The following is a 17,838-nucleotide window of genomic DNA, read 5'->3' as shown; positions in this document are numbered from 1 at the left end:
CATTGCCACTATGAAATGCATCACTTTCAGAGAATTGCCTACACAGATTCGAGAGAGGTCTCTGTGTGCATGTACATCGGGCTACATTCATCCGACGGTGAATCTTGATATACCCACGGACACGTTTTGATTTGACACAATACAGGTCTATAAAATATAAATGATCAACCACAGGAGAGAAAGCTTTGAAGAATATGGAGAACGGTTTAAGTTCCGACATGTTCGTAAGTTACAATTAGATGGGTAGTAATACGTATCTACAATGCATAGCGGTACCGTACAAGACACGGTGGAAAAAAATTAATAAAAACATTCTGGTATGTATGAAAACGTGGAGAAAATTATAGCCATATACAAGCATAAAATGACAATATGGTATAGATTGGTCAGTTAATTAATATAATATATATAATAACATGTTATTACACCTTCACTGGCGCAAACTACGTTTAACTGTAGCCTACATAGATTGCGGTAGGCCTCGAACTCTTTATACTAAACAGAGCCATACTGATTTGCGTTGTTTACGTGTAGGATATAGGCCTATACAGTCGATAACATGGGGAGTGCAACTGAGTACACAACCTTTGATATTAGGTCTGCAGTTCCATCCGTACAAGGCGTTGAGGCATGGAGGCATGTGTTTGTGTCTAATACATTATTATGTCATACGTCATGGGGCAAGTGACGTTAACAGGTTGTGGTAACATGACAATGAAAAGCGTGAGTGCATGTATAGGAGGGATAGCTCCGTCACCTTTCCGCGCCCCTTTTTGATCTCCACAAAGCATGGTCTCTAACAAATCCGTTTCAACTGGCGGTGACGGAGACGCCATGGCAAAGGCCAATCTCTTGCACTTAAATAAACCCACTGCCTAACATAAACACATTCATTTTGACCAATATCATTCTGTTTTCTCTCTTCTGTTTGTCACGCTCAAAACATAGAGGTTATTTTATTATGCATACTGGTTCATTCTGTATATTCGATAACAAAACAACTCTCTGCCAGCAGAGTAAATTGACTTTGCATACAACAGTGTGAAATACCGATCAAACACCACAAAAGGAAAATAATGAAACAGTTTTGTGGATGCCAGAAAAAATAAGTTCAGTTCAGCTGAATACAAAAAATGAAGCGAAATATACTTTAAAAATCAGATTCGGACAAATTATATACTCATGAGACCGTTGACATATATTTGAAGCAGCACATTATTACGGAAGCCGGTTGCGGCCACTCGAATTTTCTTACTTTCGACCTTACTTTTCGATTACAAATTATTAATACATATATCTATAACCTTGGATGGCTTTTGTAAACAAAAAAGTGTATGTCAGTGTTTTTCCCTTTAAAGGGACCTCTTCTTAGGACCTTGACATGAAGACAACAGGTTGGCATGTCACTGGTCTTGAACTCACAGTGAACGCATTGGTGGAAGGGTCGGGACTGTGTCATTGCACCGCGCTGGCGAGCTAACCCTGTGATGTTCAAAGCCTTTTTTTTATTTCAATACCGTACAACTGACCAATTCACAGCAGAGAGTTAACCGCGCCCACAAGAAACAAGGAGGATAACTTATGTCTGACACCGAATGTGCCACATTAATTGGCACAGTCAGATTTACCTATGTTTATTTCATAATTTATCCAAATTTTTGTTCTGTATACATTTCACGTAATTTTCGTTCTGTTTTACTTTTGAGGTGCCCGCAAGTTATGTATTTCCTGTAAAGTTGTATGGTTTTATTTCACTATGTAGTAATGAATGAGTGAGTGAATGCTTATGGTTTAACGTCGTACTTAACAATTATTCAGTCTTATGACGAAGAAGGATTTCTTAGACTGCATGTTGTGTAATGTGTCCTTGATGCAGGACGGATTTCCACCGCTCTTTTATCTAGTGCGGCTTTACTGAGACGACTTACCAAAGGCAAGTAAACATCCGTGTCCAAGCCATTACACTGATACGGGTCCACCAGTCGTTGCACCCTTAATGCTGAACGCCAAGCGAGGAAACTACAACTTCCTCTTGTTAGGTCTTAGATGTGACCCAACCCAGGATTGACCCTGGATCTACCGTCCCGGCTCTACCAACTAAGTCATCGGCGCCGGTTATGCAGTGTTAACATTTTATTTAACAATTTATGTCTCCAAAACGCTTAATCATTGTTCTTTATAATCCTACTATATGCCAGGTTAAAAAAAAAATCTGACAGCCCTGAATATATCCGGCTTAGTAACCCAGTGTATGTAACTTAAATATGTAAATATGTATGCATATACTAATTACACGTGTATACTTTATGTGAGAGTTTAAACTAGATGACCCTTTTTATTTTTCAAGTAACGAATCAAATACTTATAACATGTTAGTAGTTGGTCCTCGTTTGTTTTTTATTTTTAGTCCTACAGTCATGATTTTGTTTCTATAATGACGCGCTCAGGACTAGTGGTAGCTTGATTCAGCACACTGACAACAGACCCAGACCGGAAGTCTAAACAGCAGAAACCGGAAGGCGAAAGAGTCAAGCTAACTTCGTATTTTTTACCTGGGAAACAAGTGTAAAGTTGTCGAAGTTGGCACAACTTCCCACCTTTGTGTTTTCGCCTTGAGTTTTTGGACTTTTGCTTGTCAATTTCGGGTTTTCGACCTTCGCTCATTCACATTTCCGGGCTTGGCCTTTTCGCCCTTTCGCGTTTTCGACCTTTTATTCATGAGGTCGAAAGTCAGAAAACGCGATTGGCCGCATTGGGCTTCCATACCCTACCAAATAGATATACACGAACATGTCAACATCACTGGGCCAGCTTATCTGCGACAAGGATGTACCGCCTTGATATGCGCGACGGCTGAAAGCTACATTATACCTCATGCAAACAAAGCAGCAGACTATGTGACCTATGTGAGGCGCACCTGGTTAAATTTAATGCTGTTTCTGGGTCTTTGTGAAGTCCTTTGTTCGGCTTTTAAAATGAGGGTATATTGCAGAATTTTATAGGAAAAGTATGGTGTATTCTTTTTTGTATCCGGCGTCCAACATAATGAGTGGACATAAACATACACTGTACAATTGAAGCCGACAGACAACCGTAACTGCCTCGTTCTATCCCAAAAAAAAATCTGTTAATTTAAACAGAAAGTCTTTTGTTTGATTGATGCAAGGATGTATTCTGCTGTTGCAGCAGGTTGTTCTGCTAAATATAACACACACACATTCTATTAATTCAAGATATACATTCTATTAGGCAAACAGTGTTGCCTCACTGCCTGAAGGTATCTAAAGGCAGAGGGGTAGCGAAAGGTTCTCAATCGGCTTCCATATAACAATGCACCCAAGCTTCGTGAATGTGACGTAAAGTCAACGATAACGCCTTCAGGCTAAGTCGCGATGCTTACAACATGTATTAGTCTCAGTATTTGCCATCTGTATATTTCACACACTCACATATATATTGTATATATAGCTTGAAATATTACCAAAACGTTGATTGTTCTTATGTGGAGAACGAGTATAAGGAAAAACGAGGAAACCTCAGATTTCCGCATAGTTGTAGAACCTATTCCAGCGTACAGCAATTTCGAACTATCGTTAACTTTTATATCGTATCGTATTTTATAACTGCGGTTAAGACAAACGTCTATCTTAATCCAAAGTTATAGATTATTAGCATTTTACATGAGAACATGTTGTGAAGATATCTGAATGCAGCAGAAGGTCTCGCTATTTACAGCGCATCCTGACTGAACATTGTGGATGACTCGTTATATAGAAGGCTTGACACATCGTCCACTTTTACTTTACAGACCACTCACAGCATCGCTATCTGATATTTGTTTAAGTTCCATCAAGATATAGCAATATATAGGCGCTTTATTTCAGTATAAAGTATCCATACCCCTTTTGAAGGAAGAACCGTATATGTGCATATACATAGTTTATCTCTTAATCAGACTGTATATATAGACAGGTCTGTTTAAGTGATTTCAGTGCCGATAAGTATATATATATATATATATATATATATATATATATATATATATATATATATATATATATATATATATATATATATATATATATATATATGCGGCATCGTATCAGGACGTGGCAGACACAAACGATCAGTGAAAATTTCAGTTTCTACGAGCAGCATGGTATACAAGTTAAAAGTCTATATCATCGTTTCTGTGTAACGCGCAATTTCAGCCCGAACGGGAAATAAAAGCCATATGTTTACAGAACACAGAAATTCTGTAGACCGTTTTTATGTGGTAAAATGACATTTATACATATAATCTCCTGACATTCAGTAAATGTTATATTAGACATGAACCCTCTTAAACGAAAATCCTAAAATAGCAAAATTTTGTATGAAAATGATGATGATGGTTTAAACGCTGTAAATGTGAGCGCATGCATGCATGTATAGGTCAAACTTAAAATGTTTCACCTCGTTAAGATTGTTTGCAAGTTGCCACAATGTTAAATTACGAGACTTTTTAAACATTTATAATGTTCACCACAACGTGCGCCTTTCAAAGCGTTATAACTGGACGTTCAAATAGTGATATAACAGTGCTATAAGACATCACATTTTCTTAACATTTTTATTAACACTTTATAGAAAGTTAATCAAACATCTTAAATATTTTCCCTCCTCCACCACTGCCTAAATGTTAGATTTAATATTCTTAAGATTTCATTATATACGTAATATATGTATTTCTGTTTTATCTCTATATATATACAGGATGTAAAAATACTGTATGCTATACACTTCTTAATAATCTCGCGAGCCCATACTTTGTTGTTTAATTCACATGACACTGTCAGCTCTTATGGCGTGGGTTGAAATTTATGTGCAATTATTTGATAATAACTAAACGGTTTTATATAACAGGTAGCTAACCCGGATATTACACAATACATGCATATAGTTATGTTTCTGTTTCAGCTATAGGCCTACAGGGTATTAATACAGCATTCAGATAAATGATTCTTATCTCTCGATGAACCAACTGCCGTTTTAATACAGCAGCTGTCAGTTCTCAGAGCAAGGATTGGAATTTTTCAGGGTATACCTTAGATAATAATTGCTCACTTTAATCGTCATAGAGTGTCTGGAGCGGTTATACGCACTGGTCAAAATGCTGTCTCTGTGTTTGGTTATCGGCTTGATGTTCGCGGGCTTGACGCTCGGTCCGGTCAAAGCGACCACACGTGAGACCTTTATATTTATTTATTTATTTATTTGATTAGTGTTTTACGCCGTACTTGAGTTGAATATTTCATATATATACAACGGCAGCAAGCAATCTAAGCAATCCGGGGTGGGTGGGGGGGGGGGGGGGGGGGGGATAAGACCAGCCTTAAGTTGCTGGAAAACCTTCCCACGTATTGCCGGAGAGAAATCCGGCATGAGCTGGACTTGAATTCACAGCGACCGCAAATGTGAGAGGCTCCTGGGTCATTGTGATGGCCAATATAATAGCATGTCTACATATACATGATGTGTAAAGAAAGTAACATGCCTTTGGTTGATCTCTCTGTGAACAGATGCAGCGAGCATGCACACAAGAAGCATTGGAGATGGAAGTTGATAGAAGAACTTACGTTAACTCGCTATATACCCCGCTGCACGATATATGTGTTTAATTTACAGAATATTGCGGCAGTAGTTTATGTTAATGCCACCAACTATTATATTATATTTGACACACCCGTTCTGTTATTTCAACAGAATATTTTTCTTAGTGTAACGCGGAATTATGTTTTCCATAACAAATTATTATGTTGCTTTAAAATAATCTATTGTAGCTTCAATAATAATAAAAACGTATTAAAACGCTGTGAGCAGCGAGCAGCGAGCTGCCTCGCTACTCGCTCATCACCACGTACCTCGCCTTGTATTACAAAGACTGACTTAGCCAGGTAGCGAAAGGTCCTCTTTCGGCCTCCGGGATTTGGCCCAACGACGTTGGTAATGTTTAACAACGATTTGCAAAAGGTTGGGCCCTACACAGATATGCCTCCAGGGTTTACCGCTGCATCCTGTTTTACATAAAAATGTCATAAACGTCGTCACAAACGGCATTCAAGAGAAGGTATATATATGTATATGTGTTAGCTGCATCAATATCTACAATGTCCTAGATGTGAACTCAAACGCAGAATGGTCGCAGGTAATATATAGTAACGAAAGAAAAAAGGGGCCCTATAATGGTTCATTACAACCAATAAGAACTCTGATAAATTTTCTCTGCTCCACCATTTCAGGTGAGAAGCAACATTTAAAAGAACAGCAAACATATCATGAATTCTATTTCTGCCCTCAGTGTTGGCCATATATGACTAAATGCCTTTTAGTTTAATATAATAGCTCGACCTGGGATCAAAGTCGGCATACGGTAGTTTTAGGCCTCTTAGACATCTTTTTGGTTTGCGATTGTACAGATGTAATGTATAAAAGCAAAAGTGCTCGGTCTAGCGGATTGTTTTTACGCATAATTTAGTACCCCGCCCAGAAAGTTATGTTATTTTTATGCATGGCGTTTATTTGTTTGGCTGTTTGTCTGTCTTTCTGCCTATTTGTTAGTGTCGGCGATCCAGGTCAGGATTAATTCTTAAGCTATTCCTTACCTCGTGCAGATAAGACAGAAGTGCAAAGTATACTGTCCCCTTTTCTTCACGTATATAATAAATGGACAATATATATATTTACCTCAGTCTGTGACTTTTACCAAAATTCAGATCCTATAAAAAGCGAGCCGACCAAAACCTTCAGTCTTGTCCAAAATCAGCGGCCAAAATTAAAGGGGCTCAAGTTTTTTTTCTCCACTGACCATATTTTTATTCTTTGACGAAGGTTTTTTTTACCCTAACTATTTTGATCGCTGTCATATACCAGAAAGCTTCGACCATCATTCCTCTGGTTAAAGACCTGTTGACCAAAGTCAATTCAGTTGCAGTGACCGGATCTTTCTAACATTCGTATTATTTTACAGTCATTGTTTGATCTGAATAGCTGTATGTCGTTGTTGTCCATCTGTTTGGCGTAGAAATTCTGAAGTGACATAAAAGAGACTTGGAGTGACTTGGTATGCCTGGTATATTCATTGTCTGCCTGGCATCATTGAAAACTGATGACCACTTCTCTCTTGTGTGTTACCGGCTTTATTTCTTATTTGTATAATTTCTTACATACCTTTGTCTTTGGGAGTTAGTGTTAAACGTTGTTTTGGAAATGGATCTTGCGATTATCGACTTGGAACGCCCTTTACGGACTACGAATGGTATATGAATGTCGGACGCTTATATTGGTAAATATACTTTCTCAATCCATAATGACTGATTGGCATGTTTTACAAACAGAAAGTGGCATGTTTTTCAAATATGTGTGCTTGTGAGCATGTATATAGTTTGTGTATACATTTCCCATGAAGTGTACCTGGTATTTGTCACTGCGTTCGTCTTGGCGAACTGAATGTGCTTGTAAAAGTCAGCGATTTGAGGTGTATATAGACAGACAAAATCTTGTATGCAGACAAATAAATGGTAATTAATACTGATTAATAACCTCAGTTTTGTGTTACATGATATATTAAATATATATTAAGATATATTAAATATTATACACAATAAATAATATTATTTATAACTTGCCTACGGGTTCCATATCATTCGGTTAGTGATTGTTCTTCTTTTAGGGGCCCTATTTTATTTTATAGCATAGATGAAAATTTCACATTTCGGCGAGATTACCGAAATTAGGTTGAGCAATGGATAAGGCAGCTGGACCTATATATACGTCGTTTTTTAGATACTGGAACCAAGCTTTAACCGATGCATAATGCACGCGACAGGCATTAATTGGCCCCATGCGTATAATGTAGGCCTGTACATGTACATATATGCAGTGGACACAAGTGACCTCGGTCCAGCGAGTGTCGGCCGGGTGAAAGATTAGAACAATCCACGTGTAAGGCTAAGGTAAACGGCATGCTCAGAGTTCAAAAAAGTATTTTCTCCTGAGAAACAGACAGGTGTGTAAATCATACGTCTGCACGATTCCATGTAATAGTTTACTTGTAATAGTGGGGCCTCCGTGGCTCAGTCGGTTAGCGCGCTAGCGCAGCGTAATGACCCAGAAGCCTCTCACCAATGCGGTCGCTGTGAGTTCAAGTCCAGCTCATGCTGGCCTTCTCTCCGGCCGAAAGTTTTGCCAGCAACCTGCGGATGGTCGTGGGTTTCCCCCGTGCTCTGCCCGATTTCCTCCCACCATAATGCTGGCCGCCGTCGTATAAGTGAAATATTCTTGAGTACGGCGTAAAACACCAATCAAATAAATAAATAAACAAACTTGTAATAGTTTTTTCACCTGTTCTCAAAACTATAAACACTTTTGTTACAGCTATAACAAGAAGGAGGGCTCATTCGGAATTGGTTTAAACATTAGCTAAGCGGTTATTTTGTAATGACTACATACTAGAAATTCACTTAAATCAAAATAGTAACGATGATAGGCCATTGCATGCAATAAACATGATTACTGCAAACGGATCTGATATATTAGCACCACAAACAACTTGGGTTTTACTTTTTATAACAGTCTTTAAGATCAACCCACCCATGCGCTGTTTCAGGATCGATCGAGTTTTTTTTTTAGTCGACATGACCTCATGATATTGCGTCAGCCTTATACGTTGGGCTTAGAGTCGACAAAACTTACGCCAAGAATGTTATCCAAACATGAGTCTTGGTAACAAGTATTTCCATTGGTTACCCTCTGTATCCATACAATACACATGTTTAGCGCTACACATGGGTTCTACATATCAATAATTAGCCAGATGAGGCGATTAACTTAAATAGTGTGCAGGTCAATAGTTGTCGTGTGAGGGTTGTATATGTAGTGAGAGAGACTTCCATACAAACTATATGTAGTAACCAAATGTCGATTTTCATGCTATTATTTCGTTGCTATATTAAAATTTATTCTTCCAAGGAAACTGGAAGATAACTTAAATAAAGTAACCCTTATATCTACGCCTATGCTTCTTATAGGGTTCTGCATATGGCGTGCATATATCTCGCCTTGTAGCATTTGTTTATAGATCATATGTGTTACGTGGCGATTTCATTCAACGTCACAAGTTATTGCAGCGAAAACTAGTGTGTCAAGATTATGCCATCAAACGCGTTCACTCCAAGTTTCATAAGTTTTACAATGAGTATATTATTCTCCTACAAGTAGGTATAAATATAAGTGGCAGTTATGATTGTGTCTAGTTCCGCTTATCCCAGGGCTTTAGAGGCAGGCTATTCGTTGTGATGAATTCAGTTGCCACATTGGATATATGAACAGTTGCAATCAAATGCAGCTGAGATACATATTTTATTGTCAACAGTTTAGATGCTTGCATGGTACACGATCTGAATATGGATTTCACGCATACCTTGTACTTTTCTAACATTATTGAAAAGCATTGACTGCTTCTCCGTGCATGATCTCGTCCTAATTTCGTACTTAATATACTTTCTTAGTTCTTTGGCGATCTGTGTTAAACGTCGTTTTGGGAATTGATCATGTTTACCATTGACCTGGAACGTACACTGGTTGACGGCTGGTAGACGAATACAGAATCGGCTTCCTCTAGCAAGTTTATCAACATTGTAGACAATCCCTTTGTTATATAATGTACCATGACGTAAACATGGCTGCTCACCACCCCACCCCCACCCCGCATAATATTACTTTATAATCCTTGATGATCCGGTACTTAAATATTGAGGTCGTCAATAATCTGCGCCAGGCATGTTAACATTCTTGGCAACCCAAGACGTTTCTTGAACATCGCCAGCCCTATTAATTTGTACTTCGTTAACGTAACGACGTATACATTTGGTTAATCGGTCAACTACCTGCTTAAGCATTGCTGGCCCGCAATAATAATGTCTGTGTTCTGCCCGTAACATCTATTAAAATATCGTGTTAAAACACTGCATGTTGTCATCAACATTTGGGGCCTCCGTGGCTCAGTTGGTTAGCGCGATAGCGCAGCGTAATGAGCCTTTCACCAATGCGGTCGCGATGAGTTCAAGTCCAGCTCATGCTGGCTTGCTCTCCGGCCGTACGTGGGAAGGTCTGCCAGCAACCTGCGGATGGTCGTGGGTTCCCCCGGGATCTGCCCGGTTTCCACCCACCATAATGCTGGCCGAAAATGAAATATTCTTGAGTACGGCGTAAAACATCAATCAAATAAATAAATAAATAAGTCATCAACAGTCTTGACTTTGTTTAAATTCTTGACAATCTCCTTCTTAAAAACTTTGCTGTCGTTGTCGCTGTAAACAAGCAAAACAAAAACTATATATAAACTCCTACAGCAGCAGCACACGTTTAGCACAAGCTGTAGGATTTGGTTGAAATACTGCACATTAATGCCTCATATGGCTGAAATACTGCACATTAATCTTCTAAAATTCCTGTGGAATCAGAATCCGTAAAATGTTACAGTGGAAGAATGGTAACCTTTGTCAACCCTGTGTGTTCCAGCGGCCCCGTTCACGATGTGTGAATATAAAGGAGCTTACTACAGTCTAGGGCAACAATGGCAAGATGGCCCCTGTGACCAATGCTACTGTATGTCCATAGCCGCCAATGTGTCCATTTGTCAAAAGTCGTAAGTTAATTTCTGCTATGTATTTTCAAAAATGTGCTAATTAATGACAAAAATAAAATAATCATTCACTAGCGTTACGGTCAATGAACTTAAAGTGGCCTAATTGCATATGTTTATTGACAGCATGTATGTATGTTGCGTGACACCAAGACGTGGCAGTTAAAAATGTACACGTGAAAAATTGCTACATAGTCTTTTAGATTTGATAAACATGCATAACAAGGTATGAAAATCCGCTCGATGTCCAATATACACTCCGTGTTGCAATAATTCCCCACATAAATCAGATTTCTTTACACCAACAGCAGAGATTTTTGATTCCCGGAAATTCAACGGAGTTAAGTGTTTCTTTTCGTAAAGGTTTTTCTTTAAACCATCTACCGCGCTGGGGAGGAAAAGGTTTGAAGGTTTGTCAGGTACATGCATGGTGAAGGGCTGCTGTCAAGTTGGCCCCTGTCCAGGTACACCATTGGGACGTAGCGTAAAATCCAAGCCAGCCAATCAGTGAGTCCAACTCATTTGGCGGCAATGGGTTCAAACCGTTATACGTAGTGGATTACCTATACGCTTTGCTTATTTATTTATTTATTTATTTGATTGCTGTTTCATGCTGTACTCAAGAATATCTCACGTTAATGACGGCGGTCAGCAGTATGGTGGGAGGAAACCGGACAAAGTCCTGGGAAAACCCACGACCATCTCAGGTTGCTGGAAGACCTTCCCACGTAGGACCGGAAAGGAAACCAGCATGAGTTTGGTTTATACTCACAACGGCCGCTTTGGTGAAAGTTTTTTGCGTCATTGAATTGTGCTGGCGTGCTAACCACCTCGACCACGTAGGCCCCCTCGTTTTAGGGTCTATTCGGAGAATGCATTCATCGATCAGTGTATGTATGTATGTATATATGTGCGTGCGTGCGTGCGTGCGTGCGTGGGTAGGTAGGTAGGTATTCTGAGTGATGAAAAAAGGGCAAATATCTGACTTGACATCACTGGTCGCAATATGGCCAGAAAAGGCCACCGCAGAATCTAAAATTTCAAATACATTTTATTACAAGTTTGAATTATTTTTATGACCAATGTTCAATGGTCGTTCTTTGCCTTTAATCCATCCTCCTCTTGCATGATTCCTTGCACTCTCCAGAATGTGTACCGGTACTGGCTACACATATGCCTCACAAAGAGTAATTACAGAATTATAGGTCATCATACATGTTATAGGTTTCCTGGTCTCTGTTTTCGTAAATCAGTGCACGAAATTGATGAGGGGCTATTAATACAACGCATACGAATGCAATCTATACAGTTCTCCTCACTGCGTTTTAACTCTCCACTCACAAAGTTGGAATTCATTACTCTCCGCATGAGGTTTTCACGTTCTACATTTTGTGTTCATGCCAGCTGTCCCACGTTCACGTTTATGCCAAGTCAGTGTAAAGCGGTGACACCGGCGGGAAAGTGCTGCCCAGAAGTCTCGTGTGAATCCTCCAGTAAGTATTTTGTTTAATTACTCTACCCTTAAATACATCATCTGCCACCAAGTACATCCTCTACTTTCAAATACTTCCTCTGCCGTCAAATACATCAACTGTCAAATACACCTCTCCCGTCAGATACATCATCTGCCGTGACGTAAAATTTATACCGTAGATCAAACTTCAAATTGTCCTCTGCCATCAAATACATCACCTAACGTTAAATACATCATCTGCTGTCAGATACATCCTATCTTGTCAATTACATTATCTGCTGTCAAATACATCCTCTCCTGTCAATTACATTATCTGCTGTCAAATACATCCTCTCCTGTCAGTTACATCATCTCTCGTCTAGCATAACCTCCACCGTCACCAAGACCTTTATCTGCTGCCGTCAAATACATCTTTTGCAGTTCAATACACATCCTCTGCCGTCAGATACTCCCTGCCTTCATATACCCTGCAATTATACATCTTCTACCCTAAAATACATCACCTCCTTCCAAATACATTTTCTATCGTCAAGTACATCCTCTGCCGTCAAATATATCTTCTACATTTTTTGCTTTTCAGAGAAAAATAGACGAATATAGATGAGTTAGATTTCTTAAGATGGGTATCAATTTATTGTTCACATTAGAGGGGGGGACTTTCACATGTACATTATAAACACGAAAGTTATCTACAAAAACTATGACTCTGCCAGGAGGCCTACAGTACTGTGTGCATTTGTGTGATGCTTTTGATATTTTATCCAAAAAAAAAACCAAAAAAAAAAAACAAAAAACAAAAAAAAACAGAATGCATCACAACATGTTTACTGGGGGCTGGAAGTCGATTGGTTTGTGGTTTCTGATGCAATGGTGCTTTCTTTCTGTATATATTCTTTATGTTACTTTACATTGTGGCTTCTACAACATGTGCATGCCTTTTGCGCACAAGGCTGACTATTTCACGTATAGACATGTATATTTGTGTATAACTCAGGCCCGGTGAATAGGGCCTGTCGATGGATTTCGACCAGAAGTCGGTCAAATCTCAGCGCCAAGGTTTTGATAACAATGTTTTTTCCCCCTATAATGTTACTCTTCTTATATAATTTTCTCCAGAGAAATGTGTGTATAAAGGCAAATTCTACAACGAAAACCAGACTTGGAATGATGGGTGCGATGCCGTCTGCACATGCGTAAGTGCGTCGACGCGCCTTGTCCAATGTAGAACCAGGTATGTATATACATGAAACCCATGATGATCGCCTATAGATCAAGACCCTTGGGTAGGAGTGGGTGGGGTTTCAGTCAAGGGCGACCATGTAAAACATCATGAACCCATGTATATACTTTGTTTTTAAGAAACGTATTTATATACCTCCGATGCTTATCAAAAATATGTAGCTGATTTGTCGAAGAACTATAGCTAAGAGTTCTTACACATTATAGTCTTACACATCATGGTTGACTTAATGTTAGAAGTTGGAAGACCCAGGGTCGATTCCGCGTCGAGTCACACCAAAGACTTTAGAAATGGTTCTTGCTGTGTGCACACTGAGGGTCTAGAGCAAGGGAAAGGGACTGGTCGACCAGGATTTTATAGTGTGACTGTGTGGGTGGTCATACCTGATGTCCACGGCAGCAGTTTGGCGGCATGGAGTCGCCTTGCCACCAGAAGACAGAATATATGTGCACACGTGCACCTGTAATTACCCCTCGTCGTTGTATGAATTAAAAAATTGTAAAGTACGGCGTGAAATCCCAAGCATACAAGCATACATGCATAGAAAACATACACGCACACGCACACGCACACGCACACGCACATACATACGCATCATGGTCCTACACATTGTGGTCCTATACACGGTATATATTGTCCTCATGACATGCCCTATAGTCTTCTTCTTTTCGAGAGTCACCCAGATACCGCTGTTTGTAAAATCAGTCGTACTCGCTACCAAAACTGTTTTTCTTCAGCGTCCTGTAACAACCCTAGATCTAGACGTTGACATGTTGGACGTCCATATTATTACAAAGAATGCAGTTAGAATACTTTTTTCGAATCCATAATGTTAAACCTCATCAGCTTAGTTTCGACTCCAAGAACTCATTGAATCGGCTGACGTCATAATTATTCAAAAACAAATTGGTTCTTGCCGTCGAATCAGATCGTAAGGATTTAACATTATGAATTAAGAAAAGTGCTCTAACCGGAATTTTTTTTTTCAATAATATGAACGTCCAACATATCAATGTCTATATCTAGGGTTGTTACATGACACTGAATGAAGGCAATTTTGATGGCGAGCATGAGTGATTTTACAGGCAGCTGAATATAATCGACTCTCTGAAAGAAATAGACTATAGTGAGTTAAGGTCCTTCAGCGTGCGTGTCTGAATGAGACAAGATAATTCACCTTTCATAATTATTAGTTCATTTTCTTCTTTTTGGAATTCATCCCTTTATATTTCTTTTATGGTTGTAAAACAATGGTCTCCAGCATAAAAAGCTCTACAAAAAAAAGTTCTCATTCCCTGTGGGTCTCTCCCTAAATCTAAGTGTAAATATCTCAAACAATTAAAATGACTCCAACCATGATATCTGTCTCTTCTTTCGGCAGGTGTCCGCAGTTCACAGGAATTCCCGCCGGCTGTAACCTGGTTCCTCCCGTCGCTGGAGAATGCTGTTCCTCCATCCACTGTGACGGTAACCCCGTGGGGTGAGCAAGCTGTAAAACATCTGCTATGCTGCAGTATATGGAAATAAAGTGTATTGTAAACCTCTCAGAAAAGTGTAAAATCAGGCGTCTGAGATTTATCATTTAAGGCAGTACACCTAGCCCCGACAACCCGTGTACAAGAAGTCGATTTTAGGGTGAGATACGCACAACTTTTCTATATGACGCTTCAATATTTGTGTTCTACTCCATTGCTGGTCTCAGTGAAAGATGACTGAGAAACAGCAGAGCCAAGCAGAATGAGCTACTACGGATGAACTGCTCCGGATGAACTGCTCCGGATGGATAGGCAGCATGAATTTTGTCTACAAACTATAGCAGATGCCTATGCCAAATATGCTTCTTGCTATAGTCAATAATATTCATACATTACCTTTCCCAAGGTCCACCATTGTAACGGTATATAACCGGTGATGATGATTTCTTTTGATGGTGGTTTCCATTCCAGACAAGGAGTTGAACCATTTGAAGACATAAGTCTGAACCATTTGATGGCTATTCAAAAAGACATGGGTCTGAGCCATTTGATGGCTATTCAAATAGACATGGGTCTGAAGCATTTGATGGCTATTCAAATAGACATGGGTCTGAGCCATTTGATGCTTTTTCGAGTAGGCATGGGTCTGAAGCATTTGATGGCTATTCAAGCAGACATGAGTCTGAACCATTTGATGGCTATTCAAGCAGACATGAGTCTGAACCATTTGATGGCTGTTCAAATAGACATGGGTCTGAGCCATTTGATGCTTTTTCGAGTAGGCATGGGTCTGAAGCATTTGATGGCTATTCAAATAGACATGGGTCTGAGTCACAAACTATAGCAGATGCCTATTAACAAATATGCTTCTTGCTATAGTCAATAATATTCATACATTACGTTTCCCAAGGTCCACCATTGTAACGGTATATAACTGGTGATGATGATTTCTTTTGATGGTGGTTTCCATTCCAGGCAAGGAGTTGAACCATTTGAAGACATAAGTCTGAACCATTTGATGGCTATTCAAATAGACATGGATCTGAGCCATTTGATGGCTATTCTAATAGACATGGGTCTGAAGCATTTGATGGCTATTCAAATAGACATGGGTCTGAGCCATTTGATGCTTTTTCGAGTAGGCATGGGTCTGAAGCATTTGATGGCTATTCAAGCAGACATGAGTCTGAACCATTTGATGGCTGTTCAAATAGACATGGGTCTGAACCATTTGATGGCTATTCAAATAGACATGGGTCTGAGCCATTTGATGCTTTTTCGAGTAGGCATGGATCTGAAGCATTTGCTGGTTATTCAAGTAGACACGAGTCTGAAGCATTTGATGGCTATTCAAATAGACATGGGTCTGAGCCATTTGATGGCTTTTCAAGTAGGTATGAGTCTGAATGAGTTGATGGTTATTCAAGTAGACACGGGTTTGAGCCATTTGATGCTTTTTCCAGTAGGCATGGACCTGAACCATTTCGTATAAGTGAAGTATTCTTGAGTACGGCGTAAAAACACCAAGCAGGCATGGCCCTGAACCTTTTGATGATTTTTCAAGTAGGCACGGGTCTGAACCATTTGATTGTTATTCACGCAGGCATGGACCTTAACCCTTTAATGGCTTTTCAGCACTCTTTGATGTATTGATATTTTCTTTGATCCTTGCCTCACGCTTCACTGAGAAATTTCAACTTACTCGATTGCGGTCAGTTTTATAGGTGCATGAAGAAACTGTAGTGCAGATCAAGTGAACAATTCGATGATGGATTAGATATGAAAGACACCGAACGTGGTTAATCATGTAGAAATGTTGCAGTTATCATTCATGATACATCGTATAGCATGGATGAGGCCGACTGAAACTTCTGATAGTTGATAATGTATATAGGGATCTTTCCGGTCATGTAAAGATGCCACCGAATCGTTTCCTGCATGGTTGAACATGTATACAGGCATGTTGTCGACTCATCCCATGGCTGACCATGGTGTAAACTTCGCCGAACCATTCCATGTGTAAATGTCACAGAGCCATTCCATGGCTGATCATATGTAAATACCAACGAACCATTCCATGGTTGATCATGTGCAAGTGTCGCAGAACCATTCCATGGTTGATCATGTATAAATATCGCAGAACCATTTCATGGTTGATCATGTATAAATATCGCAAAACCCTTCCATGGTTGATCATGATTAAATGTCGCAGAACCATTCCATGTATGGTTGATCATGTTTGAATGTCACTGAACCATTCCATGCATGCTTGCTTGTATAAATGTCGCCGAACCATGCATTCCCTGGTTGACCATGTGTAAATGTCGCCGAACCATTCCATGGTTGATCATGTGTAAATGTTATCGAACTATTCCATGGTTGATCATGTGTAAATGTCGTCGAACGATTTCCTGGTTGATCAAGTAAATACGAATATGACGACATGGCATTAATGTTGGTTCGGTAGATACACACACATCTAAATCACTTTTATATTGATTATAAATGCTCACCTCACTTACCGTCTATATATACATCTACTGTAATAGTTGACTGTTCCGTTTACGGTCATACCATATGTGTTTGTGTTAGTAGCTGTGTTAAATGCGTATATAGAAGGGAATTAAGGGCTCGCTGGTAGTTCACCATGAACTCTTGTACACTTATGGAACTGCTCATGGCTCTATAATCAGTTTAGTTCATGGGTCCAAAAGCGATTTCAGCAAAAACAACATATAGTTATAACATGTAAGCTGTGCGGACACAATATCAATAGCTTTACACAAACACACTCACACACACACGCCATTGCCAACCAACCATTACACAGATTTTTTGTTAGCCATTTGATAAACATGTTTTAGTATTTAAACACACAAACAGAAAAGCTTTGAACAATATTTAGTAATATTTAGAACGCCAATGAAAGAATCCATCTGAATTGCAGCAACTATACCTGTTTCTA

At 39.4% G+C, this 17,838-nt stretch overlaps 1 protein-coding gene across 1 annotated transcript; it reads left to right on the top strand.

Moving 5' to 3' along the window:
• The first annotated feature begins 5,114 nt into the window (after window positions 1-5,114).
• Window positions 5,115-14,958, top strand: LOC135475971 (putative epidermal cell surface receptor). The gene is made up of 5 exons (XM_064755948.1): window positions 5,115-5,225; window positions 10,561-10,687; window positions 12,089-12,177; window positions 13,275-13,389; window positions 14,780-14,958. The coding sequence occupies exons 1-5, from the start codon at window positions 5,153-5,155 to the stop codon at window positions 14,880-14,882; spliced, it is 507 nt and encodes a 168-aa protein (XP_064612018.1). The 5' UTR covers window positions 5,115-5,152; the 3' UTR covers window positions 14,883-14,958.
• The last annotated feature ends 2,880 nt before the right edge of the window (window positions 14,959-17,838 follow it).

This window comes from Liolophura sinensis, chromosome 9 (genome assembly GCF_032854445.1).
Source record: "Liolophura sinensis isolate JHLJ2023 chromosome 9, CUHK_Ljap_v2, whole genome shotgun sequence".
Classification (NCBI taxonomy): Eukaryota; Metazoa; Mollusca; class Polyplacophora; order Chitonida; family Chitonidae; genus Liolophura; species Liolophura sinensis.
Note: the sequence above shows the minus strand (reverse complement) of the source record. Positions and strands in the feature narration are given on the sequence as shown.